The sequence below is a fragment of the Kogia breviceps genome, chromosome 8 (assembly GCF_026419965.1).
Source record: "Kogia breviceps isolate mKogBre1 chromosome 8, mKogBre1 haplotype 1, whole genome shotgun sequence".
NCBI classification, from domain to species: domain Eukaryota; kingdom Metazoa; phylum Chordata; class Mammalia; order Artiodactyla; family Physeteridae; genus Kogia; species Kogia breviceps.
In genome coordinates, this window is record NC_081317.1 from 23,059,136 (window position 1) to 23,082,670 (window position 23,535).

Below are 23,535 nucleotides of genomic sequence, written 5' to 3' on the forward strand. Positions count from 1 at the left end.
CCGTTCCCTGACATGTCAAATGGAAATCAAAATATACACCCCAGGGAATTCCCCGGCAGTCCAGTGGTTAGGACTCAGCGCTCTCACTGCCAGGGGCCCGGGTTCGATCCCTGGTTGCTGGACTGAGATCCTGCAAGCCACGTGGTGCAGCCAAAAATATCTCACCCCCCCCCCAAAAAAAAACCAGAAGAGTACACCCCACGGAGTCGTAAGAAATAGATTACATTTGTGGAAATCACGGCAAGTGCCTGGCACATTCTCAGTGCTTCATAAATGTCATGCGTTATTGTTAGAGTTTGATCCAGTTTTCAAAGGGGCCTGTCACCCCACCTAACCCCTTCCCATCAAAATTCAGAACTCTCACCAGAGAGAGGTTGCAAGATGATGCCACGTGGAAGAACAGGAGAATACGGGTGGAAAGCCTGGGAGGTGTGGGGTGAGGGAAGATTGGAAGAAGTCCTGGAAGTGGGGAGAGATGGAGCAAGAGGCAGCTGGAAAGGAGACCCTAAGGAAGAGAGATGGAAGTGGAGGGAGGGTAGGAGAAAGTCGGGGAGGAAGCTTCCTGATTCACCTGTGGTCTCAGATGCTCTGTGAAGTCCGAAATTCTCTATTCCTCAGAGGAGAGCCAAATACAGGTGCTGGGAATGGAATGAATAATGAAAATTAGAGCCTAAGAGCCACGTGCAAAGTTTGGGCTTTACTGTTTGTCCTACCGTTTGCCCCACCATCCCTTTGACCTTGGAGTCTACCCACCTCAAGAGGCATGTGTATCATTTCTGTGGGTCCTGTCGGAGTTTCCAGGTCTAGCCATGGCAGCTGGAGACCACATGGCCAAAGGAGGCACTGGGAACAGCCTGTGAAAGGTCTGCCCTGCCAGCTAGTCCTGCTTTCTTGGTTCCAAATATGCAAGAAGCAGACTTCGCCCCATGGAATTACAGGAGAGAGCGCTGGCGTGCCCCCCTTGGGCTGCTCGGTCCTCCAACCTCCCCCAACAGTCAAACAAGTGGCCCTCATTTATAAAAGCACAACACACACTGGATTTTAATGAGAAAATAACTGTATACTTGCATCGAATGCCTCACAATCACTATAAAACTGAAGCAGGATAATAACATTGAAGTGGTTAACATACACAGGAGAGCCAGATACAGAGTATCATTTTCAAACACAGTATTGCTGCTTTTTGCCCCCTCCTCCAAAAAAGAAAAAAAAAAAAAAAGGCCTTTGGGTAAAGAGCAACACGAAATCAAAATTGGCAGCTCACTCACTGAATGCTTAAAATTCAGGAAATTGGTTCTGTTACTACAACTGGATATAGTCACCATCTCTAAACACTTAGGCTATTTTTTTTTTCAATACATAGTTTAATTACATCCACTCTTTAGTTGGAAAAAATGTTTAATTGTCTTCTGAGACAAGAGTCAACACTGTCTCAGTGTTCCTCGTTATGCCTTGTGTGTGTGTTGTGTATATATGCGGACACTGATCTATACTGCTTATATGTCACTGTGTAGGGTGGGTAGCATGCATGGGTGTAAAGAGGCAAGGAAATTGCATGTGTCATTCACGTAGGACACAGCCCAGCCTCCTGCCACTGACAGACCCTGTTTCCATAATTTCTGGATGAGAAAGCCAAGGAATGTCAGTAATCAGTTCCAGAGGAAAGTGAACATCTATCAACACTGCGGAATGGAATACTTTCAGGAAAGCTTTTAACATCTACAGAATCTAAACATCTGTTCTAGCTGAGCTCAACAAGCTTGTGCGCTATTTGGGGGCAGGGATGAGCATCAGAGGCCAATTTCTGGACAAGCCTCTTCTTCTCGATGGATTAGGCACGGATGACTTTCTGCCAGGGGTCTGCTGCATCTTCACAAAGTTAAAGGGGTTCATTTGGGATCCCAGAGCCTAGCACAGTGCTATGTACAAAGCCGTGGCCCAATGTTTCTTAAATGAGTAAAAAACTCAAGAGCACAGAGAAAATCTGGCTCTGCTAAATTCATTGAAATGTAAATTAAACTCATTAATTAAATTCATTAATTTACATTTTAACAGGATGATACGTGAGTGGAACAAGGAAATGGACAGCAGTCATCAGAAGGCAGCAGAAGGGAAAAAGCGAATGATGGAGATGTAGGGGCCACAGTTAAACGGTTTTGTGACTGTGAGAGAGTCACGGAAACGCTGCATTTGTTGCCTAACCAAAGTGCGAACCAAAGGATCCCGGCCCTATAACTCTACATAATAAGTGTGTCTGGGTCAATCAACTGCAGTCAAAGACCAACTCATCTGCCTCAAAAGCGATTCCAGGAATTGTGTGGCCTCGTAAGCTTTCTTTTCGGCTGCCCATTCTCTTCTCAAATGTAGTTTTAAGGTGGGTACACCGTTTCCTTCAAAACAGAACCAAAAACTTCAGGGACGTCCCGAGGACTGTTTCCTCTTGCAAAAGATGGGGAGTTCATCTGTATCAAGTCTATGGTCACTACCAGATCCAGAGTTAGTCCAGAAATCATGAAGCATGTTTCACTTTTTGTGCAACCCACAGAAGCATTCTGTTCTCCAGGCATCCTAGCAGCTCCTGCAACCCTGGGCCACACGATGCTGCTGTCCCATCTGTTTTCATTCCCATGCCTGTCTTGGGAACGCTGGAAATCCTCAGGCGAAGCATCCTTCCTTCCTGGGTGCCCCCATTTCACCTGTCAGGACTCCTCATCTCATTTTCCTGGGAATGTCTGTCTCCATGTCAGCCTCTCCCACCTGAAAATAAATTCCTGGAGGCAGGGATCTTATTTGTTTCACATCCCCAGCGTCTTAACACATTTTGTTGACTATTCCTTCACAATGTTCAGGAGCATGAACCGTATAAAGATGGCGCCAATTATCCATCTGTAGAATTTGGCTTCAAACTGCAGGTTCCCTTGGCAGTTTCAAAGGATCCTTGTAAGTTATCAGAGAGTTTCCATTTTTTACCTTGTGTCCACCACTTGTTTATGAATAAACTTTCGCCTAACGTTGACACTAGTCTAATAAAAGAAGCAAAGATAATGTGCATGACATCTACATACAAATTTGGTGGAACTGCTACTTGTCAGAACAACACATTAGCATTTATGACATAAAGACATAAAAACAGAAATGAATTTTAGTGAGGTCTGACTTACTTATTGCTTTTTTAAAAACCACAGTTTTAAAACAAAGGGGACGGAAAAAAAGAAGGCTGGTCAGTTTTTTTTTCTCATGGCCAGAACTGAAAAATTTCTCATCCAGAAATTGAGGGCATTCAATGATTGAATACCCTTATCATATTGCTTTAAATGACAGAGAGAGTAAAGCTGGCATCCTTTAGCGTATACTAAGCATGAATACAAAGCATGAGAATAAATATGATACTTTCCTAAACGTCAAATTACAAAACTGCTCAAAACTTTACCATTGTGACTCATGCAAATACCATGTTAGGTCAATTTAATATTACAAATACTGCATCAGCTCGGAGCCTCTATATCCTTTTCATAAAAAAGAAATTCTCACTCACTCCTGACGCTGGCAAACAGCTTTGGAGGAAATAAGTGAACAACCTTGTCCCATGATCGTTCTGGAATTTTAATCCTCACACACGTACACCCTCACTCACGAGCACACATGCGCTTTGCACACATACACAAAGGCATGTGTACACACACACACACACACGCACGCACACCACCTTTAGGATTTGTAGCTGAACCCAAGCCTGCACTTAAGTTTCTATTCTATATTTTTCTCTGTATCATCCTGAAAAATATTGGCTGCTCAGAAAAAAATAATATCTCTAACTTCCTTATTTTCCCACTCTTGCTCCCTCCCTTCTCTGTCTACCTTTCATGAGCTTTCTTTACTGTTTCCTTCTGACTGATCCAAAATATCCTTCTTCCTACTCCCCTGAAGGTCCACTTTACATATAAAATATAGTTATAAACACCTCTTTATTTCTCATCATCTACCTCTCTAAGGCAGAGTTTGCCCTTTTTTCAATTATTACCACTCTAAAAATACCCCTCCCCTCTTGAACCAAGCTGTTCAATGTGTATAGGTTTTATACATGGATATATTCCCCCATCCCATCATAAAAATAGTTGTTGCCCACTAAATATAGTTTTCATATAAAGAAACAGAATTGTGAAAATGTGTTCTCATAAACTGCAGCTCAGTCAATATCATAAGCAGACAAGATCCTAAAGCTAAAATAATCCATTTGGTTTGGCTTTCTCCCCCCTTCCTCAACCTCCTAATGCAGAACAGGTTGTGTTTGCAACATGAAGAAATCTTGTCTTCAAAATATGGATTGCGATCCTTAATTGCTCCCAATTCAAAACAATTTAAACGGAAGAGACATGGAACCATAGTTGCCTCTTCTGGGCAAATAGAGAGAGAAGCGTTATTTTATAGCTTCTGGAGTAAATGGGGTTAGTCCAACACCTCTGATGCTATGATGGGTGGAAACCGGTGCAGGCACAGGGAAATATCCTCTGCTGGGTGGATGGCACCAGCTCTGTGGCTTCTCCAAATGGCCACATTACCATTATTTTCCTCATCACCCAGAGAGGCTAGTCTTGGTTCTGCCTCTAGCAACCATGTCAATTTGCTTGTAACTTCTTTGTCCTTTTGGATCAACTGTGGTCCAAACCCAGGGATTCTTTGAGTTACAAAAAAAAAAACCCAATCCTTTCTCTTTTGACTCCCGGGAGTTCGTGTATGATGGATGGACTTCTTTTTTCACTTGATTTTTCATCACTGTACATTGCAACTTTTTCTGGTCTGCATAAGGACTGCCGAGTTTGTTTGCACTTTAATAAATATTCTATTAAAATGCTTTGATGTGTTGATTTCTTGGTTTCTTGGGAACCCAAGCACCAAAGAAGCTTCCTGGGTGGAAGGATGTTGATTATTCATTGTCCTCTTCCTCTTGGTTGGCATAGATCCCCGCCTCCCAGCGCAAGGCCAATGCGCTCTTTCTTCGATTAACCCGTGTGGCCTCAAGGACCTGAAGAGAGAGGGGAAAAAATTACGCAGAGTTCATGACTGTTCATTATGAACACAAACCAGCTTCTCTTGTTTCCTTCCTCCTTTCCCTCTCTCAACAGCATCTAATGAGGGGGAAAGTGGTAAAGCGTCTGGTACGGCTGGGAGGTAGGAGAGATGTGAAAGTAAAGGTGGAGGGGTGGGAGGTTCTGGGTAGCATCCACCTCAGAGCCAAAGTTCACTTGCTATTCGACCCATCGTTTTCAGTATAGAGAGATTTAATTTTCCTGAAATGTTCTGCAAGTTTCGTTGACCTAGACCTGACTCTGCATCAAGTTTTTAGACAACGAAGTGGATCGCTACATGCTATAGATCAGCACAGTCTGATGGCAGTGATCTGTATCTGCACTATCCAATATGGCAGCCACGAGCTACACATGGCTATTGAGCATTTGAAATATGGCTAGTGTGGCTGAGAAACTAAATATCTGATTTTAATTCATTTTAATTTCAATAACCTCATGGAAATAGTGACAACCATACTGGACAGCACAGCTACGGACAGTCTTGGTCTCTTCATAAACAAGCAGACGGGAAAGTAATTCCAAACAACTGAACCAGTGTGAATTCATTCCACCAAGCTTTGTGGACCTCCATAAGCTGTGATCATATTTATACCACAAAAATCTACTTTGGTATAATTACGCTTGAAAGAGGAATTAAATGAAAAGAAAAAGAGCTTCTCAGGCCAATGAGAATCTGAGCTTTTTGATGTAACTTCAGGGCCACAGGTGCTAGTAAAGGAAGAGAAAGGTGACAACATCTAGGACAAACAGGCTCACCACCATCGGGGTGAGGCCACCCTCCCTCCGGCTCCCCAGAAGAGTTTGTGGACCCCAGGGGGGATCCTTCGCGAGTCTTCTCCAGCTTGAGTTTGGTCCAGATGACATCCAGATGAATGACATTTAGGTTGCCAACGCAGGAGAAATGGCTCAATTTCATGATACTGCGCCGAAAGCAAGCCCCTGCATGCCAACCAGTTAAATGACTGTGGCATTAGCTTAGGATGTGCAGTTTCTGAATTTAAAGTCTAGCAGAGCCAACACTAGTTGGTTATCCAACCAATAGGCGATGAAGTCTTTGCTTATTCTGAGAACAATCTTTCTGGCAAGGGACAGAGATGCTGGCAACTCCAGAGAAGAAGGAGAGCCAGGCTTACCGGCAGTGATGGGAGCCCAGACATAAGCAAATTCTGGTCAGATTAAAGGTCTGGGCAGGGAGCGGGGCATCTCAACTTGCTTCTCTGCACCTCTGACAAATGCACGGACTTCCCAAAGCTGCAGTGTCTTTCCTCCAGGAAGGCTTCCCCAGTCCTCCTAGCAGGGACGGCTTTGACCGGATGTGTAGGACACAACTCAGTCATGTCTCCTGAAGGAACGTTCACCGGGAAGCACGTAAGCCATGCCCTAAAGTGTTGGTGTGTAAATATATCATGGTCACCTAGTCAACATCTAAGAATAAGAAATCAGTAGGAGGAAAGCATGTTTCCAAGGCCGGTAGAGTTAAACAGTGGAATCTTCTGGTCAAGGCCTGGTAACATGGTACTGGAAGGCAGTGAGGAACTGGAATTGCAAGTCCTGAGCTTTGTTTCCAGCTCTGTGCCTGGAACATGTGCTGTCGTTCATGGCATCTTGGGTCTCAACTTCCTCTATCTGTAAAATGGACAAAACACTTGCCCTATATTTCACAGGCTCTCTCAGGAAGCAACGCAGCCTCTGAAGTCCAGGCAGGTCTAAGTTTAAATCCTAGTAACCTCGTGACCTTGGGAAAGTTTATTACCCTGTGCCTCAGTTTCCTTATATGTAAAAGGGGAATAATAAAAACTATAGTACCGAGGTGGTTTGAGGAATAAATGAGGCAAAGAATTTACCAAAGTTTCCAGGGCATAGAAAATTCTTAAACAATAACTACATATTTCTCTCATCATGTGAAAGGGCTTTATAAGCAATCAAGTGGCATTCAAACATAAGACGTTTTGACAAGGAGCTCTACATTGTGTAAAACAGTCATATGTTTGCCTTGCAGACTGTACATACAAACTGAAAGGTTTACATAGGAGCTAAAAATAAATCTAAGGTTCTGAAAAAAATAGTCCCCATCAATTTCAGATGTCCCTTGTCTTGTAATTTGGGCCCCATTTTAATTCTCAATCATCTTGAAAAAATTTAATTTACTCTGTTCTTTGGGAACCCATTTCAATCCATCTATCCATCCATCTTATAGCTATTTATTGGGTTCCTACCAAGTGTCGGGCACAGTGCTTCATGTTCAGGATAGAACAGTCTCTTCCCTCCTCCAACTGACCTTTTGAAGATTCAAAAAGCCAAGCCCTTGGGGAAGGTATGTGAATGAGCATTTATTCCACAATTAATTCAGGGTACTGTGTGTGTCAGTGAGTGAGTGAGTGTGTGTGTGTGTGTGTGTGAATAAAGCTCTAGCAAATCTAGAACTTTTGTTCTAGATTTCTACATATTAACTTTATTTCCTAAAGTGCATTCCTTTCTTTTCTGGGTTAAAAAAAGCACTTGCCTCTGGGGCTCTGGAAATAGTAAACACTTACATCACAGGTATCACGAACCAGCTACGGTTTTAATCCTCGCTACTGTTCTATGGGATTCATACTATGAATTTCACATATGAAGAAGGTGAAGCACAGAGAGGTTTAAATAATCTGACTAACATCAGTTAGTGGGAGGAAGAGCTAACATTTGAACCCAGAACCCTGGGTGCAGAGTCGATGCTCTGGGCCAGCATGTTCCAGGGCTGCTCGGTGGCTGGGGGGAGTACGGAGGAAGAAGCATCAGAAAAGGCAATAAACACTCTCCATAGGAATGGAGAGAGAAAAACATTAAAAAAAAAAAATAATAGGGCTTCCCTGGTGGCGCAGTAGTTGAGAATCCGCCTGCCGATGTAGGGGACACGGGTTCGTGCCCCGGTCCGGGAAGATCCCACATGCCGCGGAGCGGCTGGGCCCGTGAGCCATGGCCGCTGCGCCTGCGCGTCCGGAGCCTGTGCTCCGCAACGGGAGAGGCCACAACAGTGAGAGGCCCGCGTACCGAAAAAAATTTAAAAAAAAAAAAAAAAATAGAAAGACCTGATTTAAGGTTTTATCGTTTTCACAAATTAATTCAATTCTCTTTGAACAATCCTCTAGTATTAATTTTTCTCTCCAGTGCTTAGGGAATTCAAGTGAATCACTTCCGTTTTAGCAGCAATCAACCTAGATAATTTTATTCTGGGACATAAAACAAAAGACAGATATGTTAAATAACATTTATATTACTATTTTACCCCTCACATCTTCCACTGAAGGCAGACAGGGCCCAGTCTTATCTTCCTTGGATGGATGTGACCAGATTTGCATCAATCTTACATTGACTCCAAGGGGATGTGGGTTTAGGGTCTAATTCTTAAGCCAGCATTTCCTCACTGAGAACCACAATTAGACACTGAGGAAGGTCCACGTCATGATATTTTCAATATTCATTTTACACTTTGTGAAAACACAACTACTGATAATCATCAGCTCACGTCTATAGTTAACCATAATTATTTTGCTGAATATGGAGATGTAACATATACATTGTTCTATAGGTTAGCACAGCCAGTTTGAAGAGTAGTTTGCAACAGGTAGTGAATGTGAGGATGTGTCAGCCCTATAACCAGTACTTTTACCCCTAGATATATTTAAAGACTTTCTTCCATAGGTCACACAAAGAGCTGTGTAAAATAACATTCATTGACTCATTGTTTGTAACGGCAAAGAAAAGATATAACCTACATTTCCATCACTCGAAGAATGAATAAATAGATACGTATTCGTTCAATGGAATACTATATACGGCAATTATAATGAGTGAACTAGAGCCGTAAGTATCAACATGGACACATCTAAAAATGATGCAGACAGAATAAAGAGTACAGGATACTACAATATGATATATTTATAGAAAGCTCTAAAACATGCAAAACCATTAGATATAACTTATGTACATAGACATACGTAGTATAAGGATACAAACATGCAAGGAAACAATCAACACCAAACTCCAGAAAAATTCCCTCTCAAGAGGGAAAGAAACAGGAGCTGGGAGAAGTAACAAGAGGGCTTGAATGGTATTTGCAATATTAATTTCTTTTTAAAATATTAAGCAAATATTATGAAATGATAAGAATGCACAAAGCTGGCTAGGGGGCTTTATTATTTTACTCTGCCATATCCTTGACACATTGGCATGCCAGCTCCATGGCACCAGGGACATTGTTCAGGTGACTGCTGTCTTCTCAGAACCCAGAAAGCGCCTGGTGTGTAATAAGATCTCGATAAATTGTCAACCAGGTGAACGAATGAATGATCCTCTACAATTCTGTATATTTACAATAATTCTTTTAAAATAAAAATAATACAGTGCTCTAGAAATAAAAAATATAAAAGCCAGTATGCTTTCTCACAGCATATAAATAAGTCAATATATAGGTGGAAAAAATAAAAAATATTGTGCTTTTTCATAGCACAGGTTTGTGAAATCTGTGTAAAGGGAAGTTGTAGGGGAAAGGAGGAGGCTTGGGGGAAATTCATTGCTTAAAGAAGCTTCCAAACCAAAAATACAGGTTTAAAGATGGAGGGCGGTGGGGGGAACTGCGTTGGTTCACAGTAGGAATAAGTTATCCTAAAGTCCCCAACTGACAGCCCAGTCCTCTTGAGCTGCATGGTTTTCTAACCAGACCAGAGTAGATTTTCTTTCGGCGCCTGGAGAAACAAACAAACAAAAATCCAAATAGCCCAGTGGTCGTACCCTCTAGTCCAAACATCTTCCAGATCCATGAGCAGGACAGAATCTTCTCCAACCCAGAGCACAGCACAGCAAAGCACAGCCGCGTGTAACACCGTTGCATGGACGCTAACATTTCAAGGCAATCACCCCATTCAGAAAAGGCAGGGAGAAAAACCCATAAGGGGACGGGGCAAACCACGAGAGCATGCACCTGGGTCAGGCATGCAAGAAGACCAAGACAAACAAGTGGAAAAGTACCTCGGAAGTCACCTTGCAAGACAGTAACTTAGAGGTGTACTGGCAGAGAGGGAAAAACCAGGGTTAGTACATGGCAGAGACACACTCACAAAACAGCCCCCAGCTGGGAACTGGCAACACTCCGGTGAGGGGGGAGGGGACACAAGAGGGGAAGTAACGTCAGGAGACCAGGACACACCCACACCGAGACTTGCTTCGTCTGATATTCGTTTATTTAAAAGTCTGTATCTTTTGCAGCAAGTAGATACCCTATTATTCCTCCATAAAAATATCAGAGAAGCCATACTTTGTTAATTCAAGATTTGTTGCTTTCGTCTTCTGTGCTTTGAATTAACAAGATTCTTCCCACCCCCCACCCCCCCATGTATGCAACCAGCTGCCCACGAGCAGGTTCCCTAAGGGTCATTTTGGATTTGTTAGAATCTATCGCCATCTGTGGACAAATGGCCCTTCCCCTACCTGTAGGCGTCTCTGAATCCCAAAGTAGTCTTGTAGTCTGCTGTCCCATGAAAAGAAGACCCTAACCACAGACAGGGGGTGGTCTGAATGCGAGGTTTGCAGAGGCAGGTTCTCTGAAGCTGATCTAAGGATGGCACTGCCAAGGGAGACCAAGCAGCCTCCCCCATCACTACCTTGCGGGTCCTGAATAAGTTCCTGAAAGTAGAGCGATTAAGTGGGAACTAAAATGATCCTTTAGTTCCTATAAAGGAAACTAAACGTCACTACAAGAAAAGCTCAGAGAAAAAATGTCCCGGCTGTGGGTAATGAGTTAGAAGGACGGACTTTGGACAGCCTCCTCCAGAATAGTGGTCATGACCTTGCATTCACACTGCACGATTTTAGAGGCACTGATTGGTTTCTGGCATGGTGACCACAGACTGGATAGGGGGATCATAGGTCTGTGATCACTGACTGCTTCTTAGGTATTGCACTTAAAAATCACAGCTCTGTAATGAGCAGGCTGATGACCCGGGGCTGATAAACGTGGAGTGCTCCTCTCCTTCGCACGTTCCCAGGGCATGTGTGAGAACCTGAGAGAGCTGGGGGCACGAAGCAGCACTGATGTTGGCTGAGCCTCCCATACAGCCGGCGGGGGCGGGCACTGGAGCCAGACGGGCTTCCTCCACCCACCCAGTGAGAGTTTGGCTACAACTCCCAAAGGGTGTCCTGGTCTAGAAGGAAGTGTGTGCCAGGAATTCTTGGAAAAGCAGTGACTGCCAGCCCCCAGCTTGGACTTAACCCAGGAATCAAAGAGGCCCTTTTTTATTCCAAGACAGGCAGGGAAGGCTGAAAGCCCTCCCAGTAACTATTCTGGGGCCAAAAGAGAAGGAAAGAGAACACAGGAAAAACCCACCTAGATTCTGTGCTAGGAGGAAGGATGGGGCTCAGTGTCCAGGAGGCTGTAATCTGGACTCAGCCCAGCACCCCCTCAAACGAGAAAGGGAAAGCAAATCTACCAAACAAGTTCAAGAGTACCAATGACTCAAGAACTCATTGTCTTCTGAGGCTCAGGTCAGGTTGGGGGGAAAAACTGGCCAGAAAAACAGTGTTGCCTCAGTATCCTTCCTTTGCAAGGTACCAAGAAACCCTACGGGAAACTATGATTCATCAGGCCATTATGAGTTGCATGACTGACCAGAGATGGCATCAGGCCCAGATAAGGGGACATTTCCACTTAAGATAACATTTCCAAATAAAAGAAACCTACACTAGGGGCAGGACGGTTGCATCTGGGTGGGCAGTGTGTGTGTTGCACGAAAACACCAGGCTGGGGGGACAGATGGGGTTGAAGCTCAGACCCCCGACTCCCCTCCCCAGCCATGTAGCTGGTGCAGGACTGCATCCACACACAGTTTTGAAAAAGGGTGCCTTTTGCTAATTCTCACAAAGGCCCTGTATAGGCTGGGAAACAGCCCAGGGTAAGGCGTGTGGGTGGAGGTTAGCCATCCTCCCACCCCCAGGTTAGCCAAGGGGTCCCTTAAGAGGTGGAGGCTGGCTCAGCCTTGAGCATGGAGACACTCATCAGTGACCACGCCATATGCAGAACAAGGAAGCCAGCCCCGGCGGATGAAGGCTGTGGCTACTCAAGGCCTGAGCTGGGAACATGGATGGCCGTTTGGAGGTAACCTTTTCAGGAAAAAGGGCTTTTTCTGGTTCCTTGTCATTGACTTTGTCACCAACTGCAAAAGGAAGCAAAACATCCACGGGTGACTTCATATGACTACTACAGTGACTCCTGGGCAGATAGTCCCAGAGAGAGATTCATGATTTAATGTTCCATCTTCCATCATTCTCTGAGCCCTCACTTGGCTTCCAGCAGGAGAGAGGCCAGCTAAGAACATGAAAAAGACCACTAAATACTGCACGGCTGTCCCCACCCCACCCCCTGGCAGGGATCCCGTGAGCCAGAGACCTCACTCCTGTCCTGCAGGCGATATTTTATCAAGTGGGAACGTGGAAGGGCCCTGAACTGGGGACAGGACTCCAGACACCATCGCGGCTCTGGGGCGGAGGAATGCTGTCCCTGTTCTGATGGTGAGGATGAGGTTTTTTTTTTCCCCAGATAGGTTGGTGAGAGCTACTCATGGAAACTGCGGGCACAGCTTCATTTGCCTTGCCCTGTCTTCTTTTTCTTTCTCTCCTTCACGTTCACTGACATCACTGCACCCAGCGCCATCACTATGCATACATTCCAATTACCCCACGTTGTTTTTAAGTCTACCTTCTCCTTGGGAAGTACAGCAAATAAGAATGCTTCTCATTCAGTTCAGAAAGAGCTTGCTGCTTCCTATGCGTGAACACGTGGCTGGGTCCTGATCACGCGTGAGGGACTCATAAATGCTGCCAACTGACTTTTGGGAAGGAATATTGGCAGGTGGAAGTGCCGGGTGACACTGGACCCAGGTGAGCCAATGGAGGCTCATAGAGGGTAGAGGATCTAAGAAGCCACAACTTGCCCTGAGGATAGTGCATGTGGATGAAGAAGCCATGAGAACAGAACTACCGGCTTCTGGAGCAGGGAAGCCAGTTACACAACTCAAGCTTCAAGCCGTCCACCTGCTCCCTCTGTTATCCTTCTGGTATGAGAGACCATTAAAGAAGGGGCCACAGATCAACTAGGGAAAGAGATGAAGGCTTGTTTATTCCTAAAGGTAAACTTCAACATACTCTCCAGTGATTGATGATGACACAACAGAAAGATCCCCTGAATCAAAAGAACTAAGACAGGTTAACAGGCGGCTCTGAAATGAAGTCTCACTGATGAGCATATATTTGCTTTAGAAGCAACTGAAGTATGTTTTTTTGGGGGGGTTTGCTTTTTTCCAGATTTGGGTCTCTTAAAAGAGGATATAGTGGGTTAGATAGATTTTTTTTTTTTCCTGTTCCTAAGAATTTTCAACAGCAACAAACTTGGTTCTCTTGTAATGTCAACAACAGTGCAACACACTTGGCCTTGAATTTGAGATCTGGGGATGTTAACAGCTTGATTAGTTAGTAGGTTTCTTTCTTATCCGAAATGTTAATTTACTTGAGAAATATAGAGACGGGAGGCTATCACTTCACTGTGTAAGTAAAGGGCAATCGGTATGTTAAAAGGCTGATTTCTAAGCAGCTTCCTTCATGAAAAGGGGAAATCCAACCTGGTTGACGTTCACCAGGTGGCTGTCTGAGTGTCAGTTTGTCAGCCTCTGCCTATGAAATGAGTAACTTCACTTCCGGGTATGGTGTTTTCCCCTAACACCTGCACTTCAACACAAAAGGCATGCACAAGAAATACGGAGAGTGTGCTTCCAAATCACTCAGCTGGGTCACAGGCAGAGTGGTCCACTGGTTCTTCCCCATCTACATATGCCAGCTAACTTCCACCAAAGCTGCTGATGTATGGTGTGGAATCACTGAAGAAAAGCCCCTTATAGCCCTAAGCTTCAAGGTGGCCACAGACTCCAGAAAATACCAAAAAGGGCTGAAAAGAAGAGCCAGATAAAGTGACTTCGTGGACAGAGAAGGTCCTACAGGTTCAGGGAAGGAGCCCCAGCAGCTGAAACTTCAGCAGCAGCCATCAAGGGCCAGGCCCATCCCACTGTACAATACAGGGAACAGCCCAGAAATACTCCAGCCCAACAGAGGAGCTGGGCCAGTATTCCAAGCAATTTAGGTACAAACCCAAGTGAGAGGAGGCTGAGACACACCAAGTGGGTCATTCAGCTGCCACAGGCGTGTCTGCTTGCTGGCTTTGCCACTAAGTGTTCAGTATCTGGCTTCAATTCCAGAAAACCTTTAACTCAGCCAACGTGGATATGAGAGGCGGTGAATCAGCATGGAATTCCTACTGTGAGCCCCATCGCGTTCAAGTTTAAGGTGACCAAATAATTTAGCATCCAAACTGGGGCACTTTTAAGAGGGAAAGGAGATGCTATTAATAATCACTCCAGGACAACAGGCATAAACCGGGACTGGCCTGGGTCAACTGGGGGAGGATCCTCAACCGAACCAAGCTATTTGGGGGGAGGAGGTAGTTACCTCAGTAAATGCTAACGGATTGCAAGGAGGTTGGCACGGACCCCTGAGGCTGATCCTCAGGCTCCTGGCTGTGCAGGCTGTGGGCAGCACTGGCTCTTAAGCCGCTTACTGGAGAAAGAAACCACAGAGCAGATGACTTCCTTTTGTGGTTGGTGGAAATGTCATGTGCCAAGTTCGCGGGGTGGAGGGTAGCAGTGTTAACTATGCGGTTTTTAACTGTCACTTTAAGTGGCTCTCTCCTGCCAGACCGTACACACCGGCTTGGTAACAGCCCAAAACATAGTCTTCTGAGCACTGCGTACCATGTAGAGGGATCGCCCAGAGCAGACACTGAAGGAATAGCATTGTCATCGTTCTCTAGAGAAATAACATCTCTACAGAACAGGCGAGCGATGGCTGAGATCAGCTCCCCGGTGCCTGCGGGTGATTTCACAGGGAGCCTGTGTCCTTCCCTCCCGCATTGCCCCTGCGCGGTGTCTTTCTACACACACCCCCCCACACCTCACGCACTAGCCGTACCAGTAGACTCAAACTAGAACTTGGCAGCAAAAAGACCCACTCTTCGCATGATCAAAGTTGTTGAGGAAAGGCAAAACCCCCAACCCAACTGTAGGCATGTTAAACAACACATTTGAAAATTGGTGCTGGAACCACAGTTCTGGCCAGACAACCGCACACACATCCATGCCTGAACCGGAGTACCGTGCGCCGTACTGAAATTCGCCCTTGGACACGGGAAAGAGGAAAGCAGGAGAAACTTACACTACTATCATCCATTCTCTCGCGCCTTTTAGATCTGTGGGTCTCATAGTCTTCCATGAGGGTCTGCATCAGATTCTTGGGCCGCTGTGATCCGGCAGCCTCTTCGGGGGCTAAGTCAGGCTGCAAGCTGGGACCTTCAGGTGTGGGGGATGGAGGAGGTTGGACTTTCTCTATTTTCCCTGAAACAACACGAAGAGAACACCCTTTTCTAAGCTTGTCTGGTCACGACTGCTTTCGAAAAGAAGAGAATAACACTGGCAAAAAAAGCAACCTCTGACATACCAAGTGGTACCAGAATGATGGTTAAGTGCGGGTCATTTTATTACAGGGATCAATGTGCTGAAGGATTAATGTCACAAACCCATCCAACAAAGACCTCAAGGAAACCGGTTTTAAAGTCAGTCAGACCAAAGAGGGCTCTCAGGCACTTTGCAGATATATGCCAGACGGACAGACAGACAGACAAACAGACAGATGCTGGCTCCAGTTGTTTTGGGGACAAGTATGCTATCACAGATCATACAATCAGACTGTCAGAGGTGGCGGTGCCTTTGAACCTTAAAGACCCATTTCTTACAGATAAGGAAAACTCAGGCTCGACAAAGAGAAGGCTGTGCTGGGCCACCAGGAGCTGGCGATGGTATCCAGGTCTCCTGGTTTCCTTCCCAGGCTCTTTCTTCTCTATCAGAGGTCGCCAGTGGTCATATGACCAGCCCGGGTTTTTTGTATGGACAACACATGTTGTAAAACCTCTGAATGAGAACTAAGCTGTTCTTCCCAGGTCACTCCAGTCTTACATTGGCCAGCTTCATTCTTTACCTTACCTGCCACGGTCCTGAAAAGCATTTAGGTTTGAGATCCCGGATCTTAAGGAATGAATGCCAACAACAGCAGCTTCAATGTTGTAGAAAAGGGGTGTGTCAGACTTGGGAAAGGTGAGGTTTTAGTTTTTGAGATGCCATACAGGTATCCTCAGGATGAGATGACTGGGTCCACAGTCATGGTGGGGCGGTGATGCCAGGAGCTGTCACTAAGACCGCCTGCATCCCACCCTCTTGGGAAATGCCTTCTGGCCCATGAAGGAGTGGGTTATATTGCCAGAGCCCCCAACGCACCTCTGAGAAGTACCTTCAGGTGCAACAGTCATGGCTTTTCCAACTATGCCCCTTGTGGGAGACACAGCTAGGGTCTGCCAACAAGGAATGCGGAGAAAACACACAAAATAAATGGATATTTCAAGCACAAAAGTTCAGAAACCGCCAGGGGAGGTTAAAGACCCATTTGACCTCCTCCAGACCCAAGATGAAGGCAGCTCATCTTTCTCTGCCTCACTTCCCCGCAGACTGCCTGATGGAGCTGGAGTCACAAGTGAAGCCTGGGGTCCATGTCTCTGTGTGGTGGCTACAGGGCTTCACTGGGTACAGCTCCTCTGATGGGAGGTGGGGAGCCCCCGGAGTTCAGGAAGCCCGAGTTTTCATTTCTGCTCTTCCATGAACCAGCCATGAGGTTGGCTGTAGACAATCATGTAATGGAGTTCCCCCTTTAATCTTGAGCTCATCACTTAAGTTCTCCAAGTTTCAACTTCCCTAGCTAGAAAATGAGAATTTGGGGAGAAGTTGTCTTGGAAGTCCATTCTAACTCAAACATTTTGTTATTCTATCAAATACATTTGGCAAGAAAATCAATCTATTGCTTAAAAAAAAGTGTATGGCCAGGACATTTAGCAATTAGGTGGGGAAGTGGTTTTTAATACACAGACACTCCATCTGTAGACTCACCATTACATTAGTTAACTTAGTGAAACTCATTGCTTTGATCTCAATTACCCAGATCATTGATAAAAAGTCTTTTGATATTAACAGTAAGGTTACAAATATTTTAAGGTCTTCAATCTTCAACTTCTCTAGAAACGGTTTCTATTTTTTATTATGGAAACTAGGGGGTGCTATCATGATACCTATGGACCCATCAACTATATTAAACATTTATCAAGATTTTACCACCCTTGCTCCATCTATCCTGCCTGCCTGCCTTCCTCCCACCCTCCTGTACTAAACTATTTAAAGCAATCTCAGACCTCAGGCAATATTACTCCTGAATATGTAGTATGTATCTCTTAAAATTCTGATTGACTTTTATTTTATTTTTAACTTAATTATTTATTTATTGGTTGCGCTGGGTCTTCATTGCTGCACATGGGCTTTCTCTAGTTGCGGTGAGCGGGGGCTACTCTTCGTTGAGGTGTGCTTGGGCTTCTCAATGCGGTGGCTTCTCGTTGCGCAGCAGGGCCTCTAGGGCGCAGGCTCATTAGTTGTGGCACACGGGCTTAGTTGCTCCGCGGCATGTGGGATCTTCCCGGACCAGGGCTCGAACCTGTGTCCCCTGCATTGGCAGGTGGATTCTTAACCACTGCGCCACCAGGGAAGTCCCTGATTGACTTTTAAAATGAAGCTTTGAGAAACAATACAGCACAGCGGTGAGCATGCAGTTCTAGAGCCAGCCTGCTTGGGTTTGAGTTCATCAGTCAGCAGCCAAATACCCTTGGGGCAAGTTACTTGCCTTTTTTTTGAAGTTTTTCTATCTCAGTTTCCCAATCTCAAAAATTGGTATGTTGATACAAGTACCTACCTCATACGGTTGGTACAAGAACTAAATTAATATTTATAAAGTTAGTATTTAGAATGGCAAGCATCCAATGAGTCTAGTTAGTATTTATCTGGAATCTCAAAGAATAATATGTCTATGGAGTAAGAATGCGCAATTTCATGGGAAATTCTGCATAAAAATTTCACAACTCTTCTAAAACTAGAAATAGATACCACATGACCAGGTTGGTCACTTTCTAACTGACCTCTCAAGTGTCCAAATCATCTCCCACCAGCCCATCCTCCAGCATTAAACTTCTAGAAAGCATAGTCCATATTCACTGCCTCTAACTTCACCCTTTCACATATACCACCCCTGCCTCATAATACTTTGTTTATACTTCTGGGAAAGCCTTTTTCACATATTGACTGTATCAATCTGGTTGTTTAAGTTTTCTTCTCAATAAAGCTGTAAAGTCACCTGAAGATAGGGACCGTTTCAATCGGTTATGAATCCCCCTAACTCATTTGAATGTAAACTCCATTAGAGGAGGACCTTGTCTGTCCTGGTCAATGCTGAATCCCACAAGGCAGGAGTGCAGGCTGTTGAATGAATCAGCAAGTCCATTATGAAATATACAGAGCAGCCACTTATTAAATGCTTGTGGATTGGGACAGAATTCCCAATACAGAATCTGAGGAAAGTGTTTAAATGTCTTCACCAAGGCACATGAAATAAAAAAATCCTGGTCTACAGAATCACAGATGCGATGGCTTTGGAGTAATAACAAACACATTTATATGGCATTTCACTGATAGGTTTCATGTCATTTGATCCTTACAACAACCCTGGGATGTAGTCAGGGTGAATGTCATGACATCTCTGAACAATTTAGACCATGAAGGCTCAGATGCTTAACATCAATCCAAATTACATTAGTTAGTAACAATCAGAGTCAGGTCTGGAACCCAAATTGTGTTGACTGTTGCTAAATTATATAATTGGGCTTGTGCTGAAAGAGAATCTTAAAGAGGGTGAAAAGTTACTATAAAGAAGTGGACATTTCCTGCTCATTTCTTAGTATGCCAGCAAAATGAAACCCATCCCGGGAGCAAGTTTTGCCGGTTACAGCCACTAGAGGTCACATGAGTAGCAGGAACCAAAGACTAGCTTAGCGGGTCTGGAGCAGTGTCTTCCAAAGAGAAGGTGGCTGAGAGGTCTTGGAGAGAACAGAAGGGTTCAGATAACCAAGGCCACATCAGAGCCTCAGGAGAAGCTGTCACAGGTCTCCAGAGAAAGGGAGCCCCAACCCCAGACTTCTGGTCTGGTTGACATCTGGGGAAGTCGGCTTGGCTGGGCTTCTCTACTGTGATCTCCAAGCATCCTGCCTCCAGTACGGTTCCAACCATGACTGGAATTCTCACGCAATCTTAGGAATCACACAGGCCATCAAAACGGTGGAAAGGGACCTAGCTTGCAGCCTAATCAAGTTTTCCCTTTGATTAGGATGGTGATAAAACTTCTCGTGCTCTTCCGCCAGTAATAGACACTGCAGACACCACCACTGTTTGGGCCTTGGAGATCATGACATAAATGTGATGCAAAGCTTGGGAAGTCTCTCTCATCCTTTATGGCCTTGGAAAGCACTTTGAAATTCCTTGGCCCAGAGGACAAATCTCATTAGAATCCCCAAACAATGACTGGTTATCTTTGGTGTTCATTGGTGTGCATCCATCACTTCCCGAGTACCCCCAGGTCCCATTCCCACTTGTCACATCAAAACTTGTTCTCATATAAGTCTATTCACCTGGTGAATGACTGAATAGCTGACGGTAGCTGAAAGTGGCCTCTATTTTCAATGATAAACATCCTGCTACCTAGTTTCTCACCTGGGCTGAACACTCTACAAAATAGCTCTCTTGAAGGATCCCAGAAACAACATGAACAGTAAGTGTCATGCAGACCTCAAGGCAGACCTGTGCTGGTCTTGGCCAAGGCCTGGTCCCTGACATTTACAGAGCAGGAGCAGGGGCAACGTGAGCTTAACTGACATAGGAACCAACAGAAGAAAGCTAGACTGGAATTCAAAGTGGACAGTAGAAAACATTCTCGAGTTTACTTCACACATATGATTTTGTTCAAACTATTCCATCTAGAGTAATTTTAGACTTAAGCATTTAAAGATGTTTGAGGATAAGCAGCTTCACTTGGCTGGGGTGATTCCAAAGCTGTGTTTCTAAAATCACGTCCTATTACCTTAGCTTTGTAAGAGTACTACTCAACCCTGCAAACGGTCAAAAGGTCGTTGGTCAAATAAGTTTGAGAAACACTCGACTAAAGAAAGCTTTAATGATAAAACGAGATAGATTTCCTTACCAGGGGACTTCTCTAAGGTTTTAGTGCTAATATGATTGTGAATCTCGAGTTTAGGAATGGGGGTGCAGCATTTCTCAAATTTATTTAACCACAGAACCTCATTTCATAGAATCCCTATTAATATCTCGAGGAAAACAGTTTGGAAAATACTATTCTCTAGTGTATACTAGTTAACCACTAACTACTAACTTGTGGGCACAAGTTCAACTAATAAGTATGGGCACAAAGCTTATGTACAAGAACTTTCACCATTGTTCGTCTGTTTGCTTGTAATTACATATGTGGAAACAACAAAGGCATCTGACTATAGGAGAATGGTTAAATTAGTTATGGCTTATTCAGATGATGGAGTATTATTTAGCCATTATAAGTCATGTTTTAGTCTCTCAAATTTAGAGGAATAGTTATGGACATGGGAAAATATTCAAAATACATTAAAAGAAAAAGCAGGTTACAAAAGCAGAAATACTGCAGGGGTTTAGGAGTGCAGGCTCCAGAGCTGGACTGCTTGGGTTCAAATCCTAACTCACTACTTATTAGCTGTGTAAAAGAAAACAAAAGTGCACACATGACACATGGTAAAACTTAGTCAGGATAAGATGAACAGTCTTGAGGATGGCAGAATAATGGTTTCCACAAAGATGTCCAAACCCTAATCCCCCAAACCTTTGAATATTTACCTTACATGGCAAAAGGACTTTGCGGGTGTGATTAAGTTAAAGACTGTGCGATGGGAACACTATCCAAGATTATTCAGTTGGGCTTGATGTAATCACAAGGGTCCTCATAAAAGAGATGCAGGAGGGTCAGAGAGAGAGAGAGAGAGCTTTGAAGATACTATACTGTTGGCTTTGGATATGGAGGAAGGGGGCCACAAGCCAAGGAAAGTAGATGGTCTCTAGAACTGGAAAAGGGAGGGAAATGGATTCTCCCCAAGAGCCTCTAGAAGAAACACAGCCCTGCCAATATCTTGATTTTAGCACAGAAGGACACTATTTTAGCCTGTTTGAACTGTCATAACAAAATACCATGGATTGGTGGCTTAAACAACAGAAATTATTTTCTCACAGTTCTGGAGGCTGGAAGTGTGAGATCAGCATGGGTAGCAGCATTGTCAGGTTCTGGTGAGAGCTTTCTTCCTATCATGCAGATGGCTACCTTCCTGCTGTGTCCACACATCACAGAGAGAGAACGAGGTCTCTGGTGCCTTTTCTTATAAGGGCACTAATCCCATCATGAGGGCCCCACTCTCATGACCTCATCTAACCCTTACTATCTCCCAAAGGCCTCATCTCCAAATACCATCACATTGGGGGTTAGGCGTTCAACAACATACTGAATTTGGGAGGGGACACAATTCAGTCCATAGCTGACACATTTCTGACCGCGAGAACTGTAAGATAATAAATTTGTGTTGCTTTAAGCCACTATATTTGTGGTGATTTGTTACAGCAGCAATAGTAAACTAATACACATGTAGACCCAATGTTATCTTCCAGGCACATGTGTGCATGAGAAAAACTAGGCAGGGAGTAGTTAGGACTATGAATCACTTTGCCTTTTATCTTTATTCTTTACTTTCCAAGGTTTTTCTACAATAAGCATGAATTAATTTTAAATTATAAAACAAACCAGAATTTTTTTTCTTTTAAGTATTACCACACATGCTAATGAAAGCAGATAAAGCTGGGGCTTTAACCTTCATGGACCAGGCAGATCCGGAAGCCTTTCTCTCTCACCAGGCAGCACACACAGGCTCAGGGGAGCTACTGAGCTGACACCTCCTGGGGCCTTAGAGAAGCACTGGTCACATTCACTGGTGACTCTTACAGGCAGACTAAGGAGAAGAGTGGGGGAAGCAGAATTTCACTCCAAGTGAGTAAATGCTATCTCCCATGATTAGTGGAAGAAAAAACTAGGAAACATGAATTTGTGTTTCCTGTTTAAGTAGTTAAGCCATGCCTTGTCCAGAGAGAAAAAGACACGCCTAGACTGCGTTTCTGGATTCTCCAAACAAGATGGATTTCCCTGTGCTGATGGGGGCAGAGAGAAAAACCCACAATTCCTCCCACCCAAGGGAACTAGAGCTAGGGCTGCATGTCCTCATTACACAGCTGCTGCCATCCATGACAGCCCACACCCTCCCTCTAATAAGAAGAGGACTAATTTCTAAAAAGCCAAGATGGTGGATTCCCAAAGTTAAGAAAATTATTTTGGTCAAACGTTAGGATTTTGGTGATTATTATATTCTATACACATGGCATCTGACGTCTTAAAAATCAAAGATCCTTTGTTTCTACATTTCTCAAAAGAAAAGAAAAAGCCATCACCCACTCTTACTTAAAAACCAAACCGAACAAAGACGCCCACCAGATAACATGCTTTGGCCCAAGCCTCCTTCAATGATCTCCTTTCTTCACGGAGCCTTGGGGTGAGCTTGCAAACATCTAAACGACTCGCAGATCATTAGAAAGAAAGGAGCTCAGACTTGCATTTTAAATTCCATTTCCTCCCGGTACAAGGGAATATCCTGCCTGTCAGATCCGGAGTCCATGGGCTTGTATGGTTCCAGCTATGACCCACACACCAAGAGCTAGTCCCTGGCTGGTCCTTTCATCTCCTCCTTTGAAGGCCCCAGGGGTGGGAGAATGCAATGATACGAATCTTCAGATTATAAGCCTAGCTCAGAAATGAGAAATACCCCGGCCTGGTGACACAAGTCTGAGAAACTTCCAAATATTATTACTTCACGGTATGGTGGGATGTTGGATGAGTTGTCGATATTGGATCATTCCTCTGAACAGAACTGGAAAATGAAAACTGGAGAAGGAAAGAGTTTTGTATCTGCAGGGGAAGCATAGTTTAAGACCAAAAAAAGAAAAAAAATTAATTAAAACAGTAAGGATAAAAATCATGGTAAGTAGCAATTGCCCCACCAAGATCTTTTGGTTAAACACATTTCTACCAACACAGTGAGCTTATTAGCTCTATGAACATTATCACCGCCTCCCCAAAAAAGAAAACGTTTTCATGGTAATTTGTAATTTCACTGTCACCCAACATGCTTCATAATGGCCTTTGTTTTTTGAAATCACAGCTCACTACTGAAAGCTAATTGTTGAACTCTGATTTTATATGAGAAACTTTAATTCTAAAGAAGTATAACTATGAATAAATCTCAGCTAGGACTAGAAAG

The 23,535-nt window shown here is 44.2% G+C and overlaps 1 protein-coding gene across 13 annotated transcripts in view; it reads right to left on the minus strand.

Annotated features, from left to right (window-relative positions):
- Positions 1 to 1,039: 1,039 nt before the first annotated feature.
- Positions 1,040 to 23,535, minus strand: part of PALM2AKAP2 (PALM2 and AKAP2 fusion) — a 499,465-nt gene continuing 476,969 nt past the window's right edge. For 8 of the 13 annotated variants that reach the window (XM_067040975.1, XM_067040972.1, XM_059072222.2 and 5 more), the window contains 3 exons: positions 15,378 to 15,556; positions 10,095 to 10,133; positions 1,040 to 5,023 (listed from right to left, as the gene is read on the minus strand). In XM_067040975.1, the coding sequence (XP_066897076.1) occupies positions 4,925 to 5,023; positions 10,095 to 10,133; positions 15,378 to 15,556 (317 nt within the window). In that variant the 3' untranslated portion in view covers positions 1,040 to 4,924. The remainder of the gene's footprint in view (positions 5,024 to 10,094; positions 10,134 to 15,377; positions 15,557 to 23,535) is intronic. The other 5 variants (XM_059072223.2, XM_067040971.1, XM_067040978.1 and 2 more) reach the window with 2 other exon arrangements.